The following is a 17,490-nucleotide window of genomic DNA, read 5'->3' as shown; positions in this document are numbered from 1 at the left end:
TGAGTGGGTGAACCAGGGGTGTCCAGCGGCCACTCCTCCTCCCTTTGGATGCCCGAGCACTCTGACATTCCTGAGTGGGTGAACCAGGGGTGTCCAGCGGCCACTCCTCCTCCCTTTGGATGCCTGAGCACCCCAGCCTGACTCCTTGAGGGGAAGGAGCACCTGGAGGGATGTCCAGGTGCCCATTTCCCTTTCGCGTTACTACTGCAGGAACTTACCCATGGTCCCCATGATGGAGTGCAGGTCTGCACGCATCTCTGCATTCTGCTGGACCTGAGTCTCCATTGTGTCCGCCATCCTTCCCATGGTGATGTCCATACGTGCACATGTGAGCACCACTTCATCAGGGAGAAGGCGAACGCATTCCTCCGACTCACGTGCCATTCTGTTGAGGGCTCCCAAGAGCTCTGCATGATTTCCCCCCGTCTTCTGCTGACTCTCAAGGATGAGATGGGAGGCCTAATCCAGAGGTTCGTCATCTGACTTGGACCTCATAGATGCCTCTTCCCCAACAGTCCTCCGAGTGCCAGGAAGCTCTGCTGAACCTGCCTCTTCCTGCTGAGGACATGTGTCCATGCAGTGACCACCAGATTGTGAACTTGAACCTGCTCTAGATCTAGGTCTTACCGAGGTGTGTGTCTCTGCACTCGTGGAGGATGTAGATAAACGCTGTGATGGGTCTTCCAGGCTGCTTATTTCCAGCTCTTCAATGGAGGAGAGGACATGAATCGAGCTGAGGGACTGGCTAGTGAGGGTGTCGGTTGCTTGGCAGAGCTCCCTATGAACCAAAGTAGAGATAATTAGTGCATGGCAGAAGAGTCAGAAGCAGGAGAGAGAACACTCACAGCTGCACTGAGAGAGGGATGATGTGGTGCAGGATCCTCACGTAGGTATTCACCATGGACCTCACCATCGCCGCAGGCACGATCCACATCCTCACCAGTCAGTGTGATGGCACGCTCCTCAAAGTGAGTGAGGCCACTCCACCCTCGGTCTGGAGCCTCACCCTGTGGCTTTGAGCCAACTTCTCCTACATGAAAACAGATGGAGCAGGACACATGGCACTGTGTGGAATGTTCCTGTGGTGAGCAGTGACATGGACGGGATGAGGATGCGAGATCGAGAGGGTATGAGCCTGATGGAGATGTGAGGGTGTGTGTGAGAGTTAGTGGTGTTATCCCTTGAGGTGTGAGATCCCTGTGTGATGGGTTTGTGAGTGTGTGAGTTGAGAGTGATGAGAAGAGTGACTTACGCTGGCAGAACGGAGGAGGCCATTCATCCTCTTGCGGCACTGGGTGGCTGTCCTCAACGCAAGGCATTGGCGCTGACCACCACTGCCACTGCCTCCCATGCTGGATTGGTGGCCTTACTTGCTGGCCTTCACGCAGAATGGTGGTACAGAACATCACAGTGGGCCTCCAGTGTCCAAAAGGTGTTCCAGGAACACTTCACTAATTCAGGAGCCTCAGGATTTTTGCCTTCCGGGGCCATGACTTCTGTGCAGCAGTCCTGGGCTGGAAGCACTGAGAGGTGTGCATGTGGATGCACTTTAAATGTGGCACCTGACATGAGGAGGGAGCAAGGTGACGGTGTGGCAGGCGAATGAGAGCTCTCCCACCATTGAAACAATATGTTTCCTGGGAATGCATCATTAATGAGGCAGGTTTGGGATAATACGGCGTGAAAAGTCGCCAGCACGGCCAGCGGGTAAAACGTTCTTTCTGGCACCCGCTACCTCAATTAGTGCAAATCTGGGGTGATTCCGCCTTATGTTTTGTGCTTTGCAAGCACAGGCTGGTTGGGTACAGTCAGTACTTTGCCTGTTGCAAACAGCTGAAGGGACGTGCTGTTACGATTCGATCCACCAATCGTTGGAACATACGGCATAGCACCTTTTTGGCTTGATGGTAGCATCCTGTTAGTGGAGAATATTACTCACGTTGCTACTGCACAGTAACAGCGTGAAATGGCTATCGCTCAGATTTTTGAGACACTTTACCCTTCCAGGGTAATCTGAGATGGACTGGGCGCTTTACAGGACTGAAAGTGGCGGCCTTATGCCCATTCATGAGTTGGCGTGATATACAGTGAGCAATGATCTGATCAGGGTAGCCATTACCATGCAGGGTGGCTTTGATGTGCCCTATTTCAGCATCAAGCTTACACAGTGAGCAAATGGCTTGATCCCTGTTTACGAGGCTGCCGTTGTAAGGAAGTTCTTACATGCAGCTGCAGATTCAAATATAGCAGGCTCAGGACTGGAGTCAGACCAGAGTTCATGCATCCACAGTTTAAGGAGGCATCTGGCCATTTAAATTATCAGCTGCCTCCATTGAAATGGGATTTTGATAGGCCAGGAGTATGAAACCCAGAGTGTGAAGATTAGACCAAGTAAGAGCTGGTCTGAACTTTGTGGATTTGTCTTCTAGCTAGGGTAAGATATTCCTTTGCATATGGTTCCAAGACACCTTTGGAGAGCTAGGTCACCCTTTGGAAGAGGTAAGGCACCCTTTACGAGAGGTCAGGTGCCCTTTGGCATTGTTAAAAGTAGGCATGATTGTATGTGTAAGAAGCGCACAAGCTTATTGGAACTGTCAAAGCTGTCAAGGCATTTAACTCTGCTGGACTTTAAGTTAAAAAAAATGCCTGGAGTTTAAAAAATATCAATGCTTGATATTTCACACTGTCTGTTTACTTAAGCCTGGGGGTTATCATTATAGGATTTGTGCTGTATGACAGATTTTACAACATAACATTCACAATAGAATGTCTGTTAATTGATCAGTTTGATTGACAGCTCCAAGTGGTTATAGAATAGGAATGCTTGTAATATTTGCTGTCATCAGAGATTTGTTGAAGGAATTTCAATGTATTGAATGTTTTTTTATATCAATAAGAGTGTTTTCTTTTAAATAGTGACATCATCAATACACACACAAACTTATGTCAGCATAGCTCCTGACATTTGCCCCTGGTGGATACTAGGTGAGTTGGCATTGAGAGGGTGAGGACAAAGTGTGGTGGTTGGGGGCATGCATTGGCATGAGTTGGCACTAAGTTGGCAAGGGGTCATAAAGAGCTGTGGGGATAAGTGGGGAGATAGAGTGGCAAAGGCAGTATGAGGGGCCGGGTGGGGAGGGGTGGGGTGTGAGTAGAAGGAAATGGGTTAGCATAGGGGTTATGAAGGGCTATGGGGATGGATAGAAAGGTGTGGGTTAGCAAAGATGGTATAAAGGCTAAAGAGATGGGTAGAGGGGCAGAGGGTGGCATGGAGGGTATGAGGGGCCATGGTGGATTTGGGCAAGGGCATAAAGTGGCATAGATTGGCATGGATGGGGGCATGGAGAGTGTTCGGTGAGTTGAGGGGGGTGAGGGGAGTGAGATTTGGAAGGCTGTTCTTTTGTTTCAATTATTTTTTTCCATTAACTTCAACAAAGTGCCAGAACACAGATGCAGGTGGTCTGCCCAGTCCACCCCTGAACTTGTTCCAGGGGTGGCAGGCCAGACTCCCAGCCCACCCCCGCCAGAACGAAAATCAGAACTGCAGGCGGCCACTTTTAAAGATTGGGTTCATAGCACTGGGAATTCTCCCATCTCTGCACACCTGACCCAGCAGCAAAAATCTGGATTTCCAAAAGACATTTGATAAGCTGCAGCACCTAGGCTTGGGCTGATAAGTGGCAAGAAACATTTGCAGCATTAGTACTAAGCAATGATCATCTCCAACAAGAGAGAGTCTAACCACTTGCCCTTAACGTTCAACACAATTTCCATCGCCAATTTCCCCATCATCAACATATTGGGGGTTACCATTGACCAGAAACTAAACTGGACCAGGCATATAAATATTGTTGCTGTAAGTGCAGGTCAGAGGCTGGGAATTCTGCAGTGAGTTACTCACTTCCTGACTCTCCAAAGCCTGTGCACCATCTACAAGGCACAAGTCAGGAGTGTGATGGAATACTCCCCACTTGTCTTGTTGAGTGCAGCTCCAACAATACTCAAGAAGCTTGACACCGTCCAGGGCTAAACAGCTTTCTTGATTGGTACCACATCCACCGCCTCAAACTTTTACTACTTCCACTACTGATGCACAGTGGCACCAGTGTTTACCATCTACAAGATGCTCTGCAGCAACTCACCTAGACTCCTTTGACAGCATCTTCCAAACCTGCAACCTCTGCCATCTAGAAGAACAAGGGCAGAAGACACAGAACAACACCGCCACCTGCAAGTTCCCCTCCAAACCATGCACCATCCTGAGCTGGAAATATATTGCTGTTCCTTCACTATCACTGGGTCAAAATCCTGGAACTCCCTTCCACTGTGTTTGTACCCACACCAGGCGGACTGCAGCAGTTTAGGAAACTGGCTCCTCACCTATATCTCTAGGATCATTAGGATAGGCAGTTAATTATGGCCTTGTCAGGAATGGCCACAGCCCAAGAACATACAAAAAGTTTTCTTGGAGTTTGCTGTAGAAATATTTCTACCTCTGCTAAAACTGAAATGAAAGCGTCATCCGATTTGTAAATATTTGGCTGCGGAACCACAGTGCAAGGCAAATGTGGTCTCCTCTGCAGCCTTGGAGATGCAGAGGAACTCCAGGAATAAGCATTGTATTCTGATCCACAGATATTGTTACTGAAAGTGTCAGTTACCTCATATAAAAACAAAAAATTCTGGAACTACTCAGCACCTCTGGCAGCATCTGTAGAGGCAATAAAACAAGGTAACGTTTCAGGTCTGTGACCTCTCTTCAGAACTGATCTAATCGAGATATCAGTATGGAATGTGGGTATCCAAGGGAGAGATCAGTAGCACGTAAATACATTTTATTTGCATACAAATTAAGGCAACTATTCTTTGCTAAAATAATTATTTTCATTTGCTGAAAAAGCAAGAGAACAAATCTGAATACAAATAACAGTAACTTACCATTTTAAAGAAAATTATTGCACATGTAGCCAGCAGTAAATTCTGTAAATGAATGATAAATACATTACAATAATGTTGTGGCAGAAACCTAACAAGGTTGTCTTGGGTCTTGTGCACAGATTTTAACATTCATCACTTCCTCCGCACAGCCATTTTCATCAGGGTGACTCAGTTTTGGTTCTTCTGTTTTATCCAGAAAGCGATTGTGGAATGTGTTACATCAGAATATTGTTTAAACAAAACAAGGGTAAGCAAAGTCGTAGACTGTCTCAGACGTGTCTACCTGCCCCCACCCCCGATCATGGTCAAAAAGAAAGCCAGCACTCCTAAGTAAACAGAATTTCATGGTGATAATCAATCTCACTTGTCATCACCTACAGCACCGCCAATCACTGTGATGTCAGCCAATGTTACATGTTAGGACACGGAAAACACAAAATAATTTACTTGCAATGTTGAGTCAGACTTGAACAGTAACACACTATTCAAGGGGCAGATTTTTCCGTTGTGGAGGGGTGGGGGATGAGCGGGTGTGGGTGCGGGTGGGCCCAGATCCAATCGGCACCTGCGATCGGGTTCCATTTTATGCATTTTACGTGGGCCGGCAAATTAAGGCCCGCCTGGCATATTTGCCGACTCCCGTGGATAGCGGGAGTGTGCGGGCAGCGGCGGGCATGCACAGACTGCCTGGTCCAATGACGACCCGGCAGTCTGTTTAAAGGAAGGCCTGGCAGCCTCCTGTAGGCTGGTGACAATGGCCAATTTGAGGGCGTGCCACAGTGGGTCAGCTGAGGAGGCCAAGCTGGAGGGAAGGGCAGAGGAGCAGGCCAGGCTGCAGGGTCTGCCACAAGAGCAGGGCAGGCTGCAGGGTAGGCCAGCGGGGTGACCAATGTGCCCCTCGCTTTTCTGATGACTGCCTTGCTGCCCTCCTCGAGGAGGTGGCAGCACGGCGGGAGGTGTTGGTCCTCCAGGATGGGAGGAGGAGGCCCCCCCACATCACCAAACATGCCTGGGAGGAGTTGGCGGAGGTGGTGAGCTCCTGGGACATGGTGTGGCACACCTGGATCCAGTGCCGTAAGCACTTCAACGATTTGTTGTGCCCTGGCAGGGTGAGTACCATGTTGGCATTGGGCATTTAACCCAGCAGGTAGCCTTAGCCTTTGAGGACCCCCCCGCCAAGTCTTACTGTCGTGACTGCATTGAATCATGTTGGGCATTTTTCCTCCGCTGGGTGGGCAAGCAGATAGTGCCCATGCTTACATCAGCCTGAGTGGTTCATGAGGAGATGAGCTCTCCTCCGCACCATGTGTTTTTCTTAGTCACATATGACTAGCCTGGGGGCAACCTGCAGGAGATGCAGCTAGGCGCATACTCAGAACTCCAGCACATGTCCGATTCACGGTGATGAGATGGTGGAAGGGGAGCCTCAAGGTCTCATGGCCAAGAGCCATCTGCTGCCTTCGACGCTGCATGTAGTTGCACATCCTTGCTATGGGAGCAAAGACTGTGTGTTTCCTAAAGTGATGTACGCAGCGTGTGTCCAAGGTGGCCGTTGGGGGGGTTGGGAGCAGGCACACTATCTTTGTGTGAATGATCAGCAGTAACAGGGAGAGGAGGCACTGGAGGCCTGATATGGCCCACTGTGGTTCGGGTGCGACATGCGCATGCAGAGTCCATGTGCGATTTGCCATAATGAATGGTGTTCTCTCTTTCTCAGGAGAAAAATGCTCATAATTGCGTTGGAGCGTTCGAGGACTGGATGCGGCCAGGCACACCTCCTCGTCTTAAGCAGATTCGAGCAGGAGGCCCTTGAGCTGGAGAGGCGCCATGCCCCCACGTCAACTGGTGTCGGTAAGGCTGGGGTGGAACGGCCAGGTATTTGAGACCAACAGTGAGATCCGCAATGTCCTCCCAACATCCAAAGCACTGATGATTGTTAAATTTATTATTCCAACATTGCTCAGTCAGAGAGTGATTGAGTCAGAGTTGTGGAGCACAGAAATAGGCCCTTCGGCCCATCAAGGATGCTGGGGTCAAACATGTACCTAAGTATTCTAATCCCATTTTCCAGCACTAGGTCCATAGCCTTGTATGCGATGGCATTGCAAATGCACATCCAAATATCGTTTACATGTTAGGAGGGTTTCTACGTCTACCACACTTTCAGGCAGTGCCTTCCAGATTCCCACCACCCTCTGTGTGCAAAAGTTGCTCATCACATCCCCTGAAAACCTCCTGCTCCTTACCTTAAATCCCCTGGTTACTGATCCCTCCGCCAAGGGGAGAAGTTCCTTCCTGTCTACCCTATCTATGCCCCTCATAAGTTTATACACCTCATTCATGTCCCCCCTCAATCTCCTCTGCTCCAGGGGAAATAACCCCAGCCTATACAATCTCTCCTCATAACTGAAACTCTACAGGCCAGTCAACATCCTGGTAAACGTCCTCTGCACTCTCTCCACTCCAATCACATCCCTCCCATAATGCACATTTCAGAACTGCACGCAGCACTGTAGCTATGGCCTAAGCAGCATTTTCGGCAGTTGGAACATGACCTCCCTGCCCCTATATTCTGTGCCTCGGCTAATAAAGGTAAGTATGCCATATGCCTTCTTAAACACTTTATGCACCTGTCCCGCTACCTTAAGGGACCAGTGGACATGCACACCAAGGTCCCTCTGATCCTCATTACTTTCCATAGTCCTACCATTCATCGTGTATTCCCGTGTCTTGTTTGTCCTGCCCAAGTGCATCACCTCACACTTATCCACATTACATTCCATTTGGCATTCATCAACCCATCTGACCAGCCGGTCTATATCCGCCTGTAATATAAGGCTATCCTCCTCACTATTTGCCACCCAACCAATGCTCATGCCCATTGGTTCTGGAAGGTTGAGCACATAATGAGCCGGGGGAAAGGGATGAAGTTTGTCACTGTGTGTACGCTAACTGATCCACTGTCCTTGTTGTTCCTTTCAGCATCTTCAGAGCATGGTCGGCAGGAGGAGCTGCAGATGCCCCCTCTCACACCTGAGGGCCCTCAAGTCTCACCTGCGTCACACTATTTCTGCCAGGCAGGCACCAGCACAGATACTAGCACCTCAGTGGGCATTGGAACATCGGCTAGTGTCCCGGGGCACAGTGGTTAGGGCACTTCACAATCGCTGGAGGAGCTGGGAGAGACAGAGAGTGCCGATGGCGCCAGTAGTCGGAAGACTGCAGGGGACCAGGTACATGCTCAGTCGGTGCCTGGTGATGTGCCTCTGGAGTCGTCCGCAATGCAGCAGCTGCAGGAAATGGGGCCGGGTGTACGGGAACATCTGGGAGTGATACATGAGGCTGTGCTTTGCTTGGTGTCCGTGGTGGAGGAGTCCACGTGGATCATCACCGATGCAATGAGCCTCATGGCTGAGCATCATGATTCCTCCATGGAGAGAGTGGTGACTCTCGTGGAGAGGCTCCTCCAGGAGAACAATCAGGTTATCCTGGGGTTACGCTAGGACCTGGAAGCCCTCACAGTGCCAGTGGCCACAGCTGGTCAGTGCCAATGTGGGAGAGGGTGTGGGCTTCAAACTTCCCAGCTCGTTGCCCATTCATCCACCGTGAGCAGGGAGGTCCGAGGTGACCTCACGTTGGCGCAGCAGCTACCTGTCGTATCTGCGGACTCCCCTCATGGCGCTCCGGATGAGAGCACCAGATGCTCCGCCCCTCTCCCAGTGACCGCTTCATGCGGTGAGGCTGCAATGATTTGGGAGATGCCAGCTGTGGAACCGACTGCTCCCTCCCAGGCGGGCCCAGCACAGGCTCCACGGGCCAGAGGGCGACCACCAAGGTCATCGAGGCCAACAGGACATCAGAGTCAGCAGGCTGTCTCAAATGCCACTCCAAGCGATCGGGCAGCACCAAGATGTAGCACCTGTAAACGTAAACATAAGGCACATTAGGCACACCAAGGGTTTCTCACTGGTGCTTTTGAGTTGGCCTGAGATTAGGTCCTTATAATTTCTTTTTGCTTGATTACAGTATTGTTTTACAATTGGGAGAACATCTGATGTTAAAATTAAAAATCAGATGTGTGACCATGGCTGAGAGTGGCTCGTTTGTGCTGCATGTGTATGTTTAAGAAAACTGCCATGAGTGTTTGTTTGGACATTCAAATTTATGCCCAAGGCCCTTAGTTCCTGCTGATGACCTGGCAGATTTAGCACTTAGGTGTCGAGTATGGATGTGCCAGGCAAGGCTGGTCCTGCAGATCCATTTGTGTTGTGCTAGTTGAAGGTTTGTTGGATTAAAGTCTCCCGGGTGTCCCTGCCTCCTTGGTGAAATCCTGGGTCAGCACCTACCCCTTCAGCATTCCCCTGTGCTTCCTTATCCTCAGAATCACTGCTGGATTCATCGTGTGCAGCCACAGACACTGCGTCGACGTCTTCATCGTCCACTGTGTCCCCCTTTCCAGCGCAAGATTGTGCAGAACGCAGCATGCAACCACTATCACCGAGACACAATCTGGGGGGTACTGGAGTGCGCCCCCTGAGCGGTCCAGGCATCAGAAGTGCATCTTGAGAAGACCGATGGTTCTCTCCAGCACAGCCCTTGTGGAGGCATGGCTCCTATTGTATCGCTGCTCAGCTTCTGTTCTTGGATGGCAGAGAGGCGTCATGAGCCACCTTCTGAGGGGATAGTCCTTGTCACCCAGCAGCCATCCATCCAGCCAGGCTGGACCACTGAAGAGCCCTGGCACCTGGGAGTGTCTGAGGATGTAGGCTTCGTGGGAGCTGCCTGGGTACCTTGCACAGACTTGTAGAATCTGCATCCTGTGATCACACACTATCTGCACGTTCATGGAGTGGAAACCCTTCCTGTTGACGAAGGCATCGGGCTCATCTGCTGGCGCATTGATGGCCACATGTGTGCAGTCTATAGCACCCTGGACGCGGGGGAAGCCAGCAATGGCTGCGAAGCCTCTGGCTCGCTGTGTCTGGCTTGTCTGGTCCCAACGGTAGTGGATGAAGGTCAATGCACGCCTGAACAGAACCTCTGTAACCTGCTTGACACAAGTGTGGACAGCTGATTGGGAGACACCGCAAAGATCACCCACCAAGCCCTGGAAGGAGCCAGAGGCATAGAAGTTGAGGACAGTTGGGACCTTCAGAGCCACTGGCATGGGGTGTCCACCCACACAGTTAGGGGAGATCTCAGGGCCAATCATTTGACAGATATAATTGACTGTCTCCCTTGAGAGTTGGAGCCTCCTTCGGCACTGCACCTTGGTCATATTGAGATAGCTGCTTCGCCGCCTGTATACCCTGGCAGCAGGATAGTGGCGTCTTCTGCGGCCCCCTCCACCTTGTCTACCTCTTGGCCCTGCGCCCCTTGTGCATGTACCTGTCCCCTCAAAGGTGGTTGCCCTGGAGGCTGAATGTGCACTCCTGGCCTCCTCCCCCTTCTAGCCCTCCCTTCCTCCTCAGAGGAGCTGCCTCCAGTGGACGTGTCAGATCCTATACCCAGGCTAAGGGGAGGCCTCCGGAAAGCTGCTGGCCCAATAAAGATTCCTGCCTGCAGAGTGCTGACCTAAAGATTCAAATGACTCAGAAAGCTGCTGGAATTCATTCTGAACTATTGCAGATCACACCTGCAAGTTTAAAATACTTTCTCCAATAAATACTCCACAAAGCAGATTGACGACCCCACTGAGCCCTCTGATCCCGCCCGTGGATGGGGTTCATAAAAAAGTCTCTTACCCGCCTGCCCGTTGTGCCCGTGCGCTGACCTGAAGATCGCACAGGGGCCTAAAAATCACAGGCGATTGATGCCTAAAGGACCTTAAGCAGCCTGTTAATTAATGGCGGGCGTGCGTCGAACTTCATCGTGCGCCCGCCCAGTGAAATATCGTGATGGCGCGCGGTGACGTCAGGATGCTCGCCCAAGGTCATCACCGCACGTCATTTTACATGCGGGGCCCATCCCCACCCACCCTGCACATCAAACTGAAAATTCTGCCCAAGATGTTGCCCTGGCCATTGAGTCAACCAAATCTGAATGCTGATGGCTTCAGTTCTTCAACATTAACTCTGTCCTCGCAGACTGAGATCATTTGGAACTCTCTCTCTCAAACGACAGCCCAGGTTGCAATGGCAGTTGTGTGTCCCTTAAATTGGAGCCCATCTTCTCACAGCCAGTGGGCAACCATAGAATGGCACAGCTTTGCGAAAAAGGAATATGCTTCTTGTGCATTTCCTGTTTCGATCAATGCTTCTTTTCCTAGATAAGGTAGCTTATATTTAGGGTTGATCAAGCCCTTCTTTCAAAAGATGAACCACATATGATCAACATTTGAACATATTACCTGCTCCCCTTGTAACAATTACACTTCTGTTGTATTTCGTAATTTTCTTTTGCCGCGAATGTCCCTGAGTGTCTGGAAGTAAAAGGAGTCATTAACGGCTATCACATTATGAGTGTTTTTGAGACATAACAGTAAAGCCTAGCTCCCGGCTGCAATTTTTTAATTGAAAAGAAGGTTCAGTTTTAGCATGGTTTCATTGAACTATACTCAAATTAAGCTCAGCCCTCATGTTTAGATTTCTTTTAATTCATACTTATGAGCACCTCTTGTTATATAGTATTCATCGTGAATACGTTTACGGCTTTAAAATCCAATGGGCGTTTCTTTGGCAGGTAATTTGCCAATAACCGATGACACCATAGGCTGAATAAAGACCCATATCGACACCTGTGAAAGGAGCACGACATTATTCCTCATGCCTGGTCACACTGTGAATCGCAGCCTTTGCGAGACTGATCGCTCCAGAACCGTGGATCTCTGTCAACCAGCATGTTATTTAGCCTGAGATGGTCTCTAGTATCAATCTGCATTGGAGCAGTGTGTGTTATTGGGTGCGATTCAGCAACCCAGGGAAACAGTTTCAGCAACAGTAAGTTAAATGTTACACACTTCTGGGCAAAAATTAACAGCGGTAGGACAAAATATTAAAATTGTTCATTGTAATTTTCTTCTCCAAGACAGGATACTGAAAAATGGCACTCTGGAGGGTAGATTTACTTACACAAAGAAAGCGATACCAGAGAATGTCACAGGCACCTTGCCACTGGTCAAAGGTTTTGTCGCTACAGCAGTTGCTGTGATATGTTTTGGCAGTAATTTTGTTCCAGTGAAGAAAATTGATACAGGAGATGGTAAGTTATCTTCCAGCCTGATCCTAATACAGGTGCCGTATTGTCTGTTAAGAAAATCTAGGTTACAATATATTTGTTGTCATATGAGCCTTTACAATGTGCTCATTTTCATTAGCATTTTAACATTTTTTTGTGCAGACGTAACTGGCTTCACACCATTGGCCACCTCATTGCACATGTTTATTCACAAAGACTTGTTAAAATGCCGTCTCTATTATTTCTCACGGATAACATGCAGTATGTTTTTTCAATTGTTCTGCCTGCCCCGCTGATTGCTGAAAGGTATTCTTGCTGAGGATTGTCACCCTGGTACTTCATCCAAGTTGGCCAGTATATATGTGACAAGCAAGGCAATACGTGTCAATTAGCTTCTAAATTGATTGCTGTCCATGTGCATTGTACTACACCTTTGTGTATCCAACATATTTCAGGAATCCAGGAACAACTAAAACAGGTAAGACCACAGCTGTATTCTGGCCAAAACTCATCTCCTGAATCGGCCCTCTATTTTACGGGAACATGCGCCATATGCCCTATTGGGTGTGCACAGTGCTCATTTCTTTCTAAGTAGCAGCAGTGGACCCCAGATGTAGCACATGTGGATCTCTGCATAGGTACGAATAAAGCTTTACCAACAAGTGTGTAAAATATATCAGGAGTAGAAATAAAGGTAATGCATTTTACAAGCTTTGGTCTCGCTTTCAATGTGTTTCATACAATGGGCGTTATTTAATTCCCTCCCCCGAGGTGGATTTGGTGGCTGGGGCGGGGGGATGCATTTAACCGGGTGGGAGGGTGCTGGGTGGGACCATGCCTCCTTCCCAACTGCCCTGGTTAAGTCCAGGGCGGGAAGGCTCATGGACGGCCTTCCTGCCCTCCTGCCAATTCAACTAGTGGAGGGGTGGGGGCGCAGTCACCGCATGGAAGCCTGAAAAGCAAACTGTCAGGTTTACATACGAACGTACGAAATAGGAGCAGAATTAGGCCATTCGGCCCCTCAAGCCTGTTCCACCAATCAATAAGATCATGACTGAACTGTTTGTGTTTCAAGTTCCACATTCCTATCTACCCCCAATAACCTTTGATTCCCTTGCCTAATAAGAATTTATCTACCTCGGCTTTAAAAATATCCAATGACCCCACCTCCATCACCTTCTGAGGAAGAGAGTTCCAAAATCGCACAACCCTGGTTTGCTCGTCGGCTTCTGGGATGGGGGTTAGGTCCCTTGTTCAAAGGCACTCAGTGCTTGATCGAGGTACCTGGCATCAGGACGTTTAGGGAGGGTAGTGGCGGGGGTTCATGAGAATCATTCCCTGTTCTTGCTGCCAACTTCCTCCTGTGATTCCACCCCCCACCCCCCCCGACCCCCATCCCACTCTCACACACCTGTGGTCTCAGTCCCTTGCTAACCCTGGGCCTCTGGTGGGTGCCTTGGTTGCAGCTACCACTGCTCCTATTGGTGCTGCCTGCAATGGGCAGCTGCCAGCCTCTGATTGGGATTGGGGGTTGGGATTTGCACCCCTGGGGTCCTTGAGCTCCAGGAAGGCCCACAGCTGGCCAGGGAGAGCCCCAATTTCCTGGTTTAGATGCTACTCAATGGCCAGAATTTTCTGCCTGTCAGGTGGGTGGGGAGCCGATTAAACAATTAAAGGACCTGCCCGTTCAACCTTAAGGTTGGTGGGCAGGCCAGGAGCCCCGGCGGCAAATAGAGAAAACATGAAACCTCATCCACAGGCGGGTTGAGGTTTCATTCAGGGTTTTAAACAGTTTAATAAAATTTTAGTGTAATTTATGAACATGTCCCATCTCAAGTGACATTGTCACATTGAAGCAGTCCATGTCCAAATGCAGCAAGACCTGGGCAACATTCAGGCTTCGGCCAAAGTGTGGCTAGTGGCATTTGTTCCACACAAGTGCCAAGCAATGATATCTCCAAGAAGAGCTGAATCCCCACCATCAATATCCTGGGGGCTTACCATTGGCCAGAAACTGAACTGGGCTAGCCAAATAAATACTGTGGTTACAAGAGCTGGTCAGAGGCTGGGAATTCTGAGATGGGTAATCCACACAGCGCAATTTCCAGGTCTAATGGACATGTTAAGGATTTTCTTTTCTATTTTTAACGTTTTTAAAAGTGTCAGCAAACTCCCTGAGGCAGCACTTAGCCTCAGGGAGATGTGCACTCTTTCGTGCACATGTACGAAAGAGCGCACTCTCGCTTTTGGGGAATTCTCCCCCCTCCAGCCCGCACAGGAAGCGCATAGCGCTTCCCGCCGGATGTCACGCTGGGCGGGCCTTAATTGGCCCACCCACGTAAAATGGCGGTGGGGCCCGCTTCTCGGGCGGGGATCGGCTCCCCACCCGCCAGAGATTGGGTTTGGAAGATGCTGTCAAATAATTACTTGGTGAATTGCTGCTGTTCATCATGTAGATGGTACAGTGCAGCCATGGTACACCAGCGGTGGATTGAGTGAACATTTAAAGTGGTGAATGGGGTACTAATAAATAGGGTTGCTTTGTCCTGAATGGTGTCAATCTTCAAGTGTTGTTGGAGCTGTGTACATCTAGTGCTCAGTGGAGTATTCCATCACATTCCTGACTCTTGTCTTGTAGATGGTGGACAGGCTTTGGGAGTCAGGAAATTAATTACCCATCTCAGAATTCCCAGCCTCTGACCAGCTCTTGTAACCACAGTATTTATTTGGCTAGCCCAGTTCAGTTTCTGGCCAATGGTAAGCCCCCAGGATATTGATGGTGGGGATTCAGCTCTTCTTGGAGATAACATTGCTTGGCACTTGTGTGGAACAAATGCCACTAGCCACACTTTGGCCGAAGCCTGAATGTTGCCCAGGTCTTGTTGCATTTGGACATGGACTGTTTCAGTATCTGAGAAGTCGCGAATAGTGCTGAACATTGTGCAACCATCAGCGAACACCCCCACTTCCTACCTTATGATGGAAGGAAGATCATTGATGAAGCAGCTGAAGATGATCGAGATTAGGACGAAATCCATACAGCATAATTTCCAGGTCTAAAACATAAATCAAGGAATTGTGAAGTAGAAAGTAAAGTTGTGACACAGAAAATAAAGAACATATGAGTTATGTTTGGAGGTGATTTACAGAAATTGTATTGCAACACACAAAAATAAGTCAGATATAAATCATTCAACCACACTTGGCTGAAGTTCACTTTTTTGGGGGACAATATAAACTCAACTGTTTTTGTTAAAGTCTGGTATTAATAAAGACAAATGTTATAATTTTCTGGTCAGCAGTTACTTCTGTACAAAAAAGTCCTATCACAGATCATGAACTAGCAGTTTAGTCAATGCTTGTAAAAGGTATTCAAAAACTACTCTTGATCTACACACGTTTTTTTAGTATATTGCATTAACAAATCCTGCTGAGGTCTTAAACTCTGTATTTTACAGGTCTGTTTTTCCAGTGGATCTTTTGTACGGCAGTCTGGGTTGTCTCACTAGTGGTCCATCTAATCCAACAGTGTCCACAGTTTTGGCCTCTCACGATGCTGGGTGGATTTTTGTGGGCTACAGGTATGATTAATTGCTAGTTGATTTACTTATATACTTGGAACAAAAAAATCCTTTCTTTATGTGACAGGGGTGTGGATGTGTTACTTGTGGCCTGGAGTGAAACCCACAGCTGAGTTTCTTCCCCTTCCTAGGGCACTGAGGCCAACAGTAACACTCCTACCTCAACATGGACTAGGGAGTCAAATAAAGAATAACAGCAGCACATCAGAAATCTATAATGGAACATGTAAAAAAAACAAAATGTTTTTGATTTTGTTATTTCCATTTTTATTTTAGGAAACGTCACAGTTATTCCCATATTGAAAACTGTTGGGCTTGGCATGGGAGTTTTAATCTGGGCTACTTTTAGCCTTTTAATGGGCTGGGCTAGTTCAAGGTAGGTAAAAACCTTTCTTTGGAATTAATATTCACTTAGTACATCTTGTAATAAACAAGTTGTGAAAATGTACCTTATTGGCAAAGAATTCTGCAGTCAGTGCAGTATTCAATCGCATAGCAAACCAAAAGCACCCAGAGTTTCAGAGTGACTTTGGCTGTGGGCAAAGAATTAGGAATCGGTTAGGTTTCACATAAGGCTCGAGGTTAGGAGAAGCTTCTTTTACCTAAAAGGGCAATAGGCATGAGAAATGTATGTTCGGTTCAAGCTGAGGCAATAAGCTACTGTGAGGAAGAGCTATTTGTTCTGGAGAAGCACTGAGATAGGTACAGACTAGGAGCCACAAATTCAGGGATCCTGCTCCACTGGCACAAGTACAGTGAAACAGAATGCCCATCATTGCAGATGTAGCCCTAGTCATAAATCGTGGGTACAGGATCACTCGCATACTTGGAGTCGGCACCCAGAGTTTGTAAGAGCACTCCAGTGACTCACGACATCATCTAGCTAGAAGTTGGCAATGGCATAGTGGTATTGTCACTTGACTAGTAATCTAGAGACCCAGAATAATGCTCTGGGGACCTGGGTTTGAATCCTGCCACGGCAGATGGTGGAATTTGAATTCAATAAAAAAAAATCTGGAATTAAAAGTCTAATGATGGCCATGAAACCATTGTCAATTGTTATAAAACCCCATCTGGTTCACTAATGTCCTTTGGGGAAGGAAATCTGCTGCCCTTGCCTGGTCTGGTGTACATGTGACTCCAGACCCACAGCAATGTAGTTGACTTTCAAATGCCTTCTGAACAAGGGTAATTAGGGATGGGCAATAAATGCTGGTCTAGCCAGTGATGTGCACATTCCATGAATTAATTTTTTAAAAAGCCCAAAGCTGGAAGATCCAGCAAGGCCTCTCTACACCCTTTGTTGGCTGAAGAAAAAATTCATCGAAAAGGTCTCCTGATCCAATGGGAGAATGGGTTGTTTAAAAAGAATCTAATGGAGTCAACTACTTTTGCCTGCTAAAAGCTGCTGTGCTGCTTGGACAAGGATGGAATGTTATCTGGAGAGGATCAAACCAGTTTTGAGCAGTAGAAACATGGTACAAGAGAAATACTTTGGAGACCCACTCAACTTCCTCAGGGAATGATGGAGTTTTTATGTACAGTTTTCTCTCTGAAGATTAAAAGGATTGGTTGGAGTTCACAATAGTTTAACTTGAGTAAGTGGAGAGGACAGTGAAAATGATCTTTTTAATCTCATCATGTCCCTCCTCGTTACCAGGTTGAGTCAGCGGAGCATGCAGATGCGCCAATGTAGATCAATTTATTTCATGATAAATCATGGGGACAAAATTCCTTTGGCTTGTTTTACTGCCATTCTCCTATTCTGCCACTGGTCTTTGTCCCTGCCTGGGTA

The 17,490-nt window shown here is 48.2% G+C and overlaps 1 protein-coding gene across 1 annotated transcript in view; it reads left to right on the top strand.

Annotated features, from left to right (window-relative positions):
- The first annotated feature begins 5,984 nt into the window (after nucleotides 1–5,984).
- Nucleotides 5,985–17,490, top strand: part of LOC144684077 (transmembrane protein 144-like) — a 76,807-nt gene continuing 65,301 nt past the window's right edge. The window contains exons 1-4 of the mRNA XM_078548089.1: nucleotides 5,985–6,012; nucleotides 11,965–12,138; nucleotides 15,573–15,695; nucleotides 15,972–16,071. Coding sequence (XP_078404215.1) covers nucleotides 5,985–6,012; nucleotides 11,965–12,138; nucleotides 15,573–15,695; nucleotides 15,972–16,071 — 425 coding nt within the window. The remainder of the gene's footprint in view (nucleotides 6,013–11,964; nucleotides 12,139–15,572; nucleotides 15,696–15,971; nucleotides 16,072–17,490) is intronic.

The sequence above is a fragment of the Cetorhinus maximus genome, chromosome 1, assembly GCF_964194155.1.
Source record: "Cetorhinus maximus chromosome 1, sCetMax3.hap1.1, whole genome shotgun sequence".
Lineage (NCBI taxonomy): Eukaryota > Metazoa > Chordata > Chondrichthyes > Lamniformes > Cetorhinidae > Cetorhinus > Cetorhinus maximus.
Note: the sequence above shows the minus strand (reverse complement) of the source record. Positions and strands in the feature narration are given on the sequence as shown.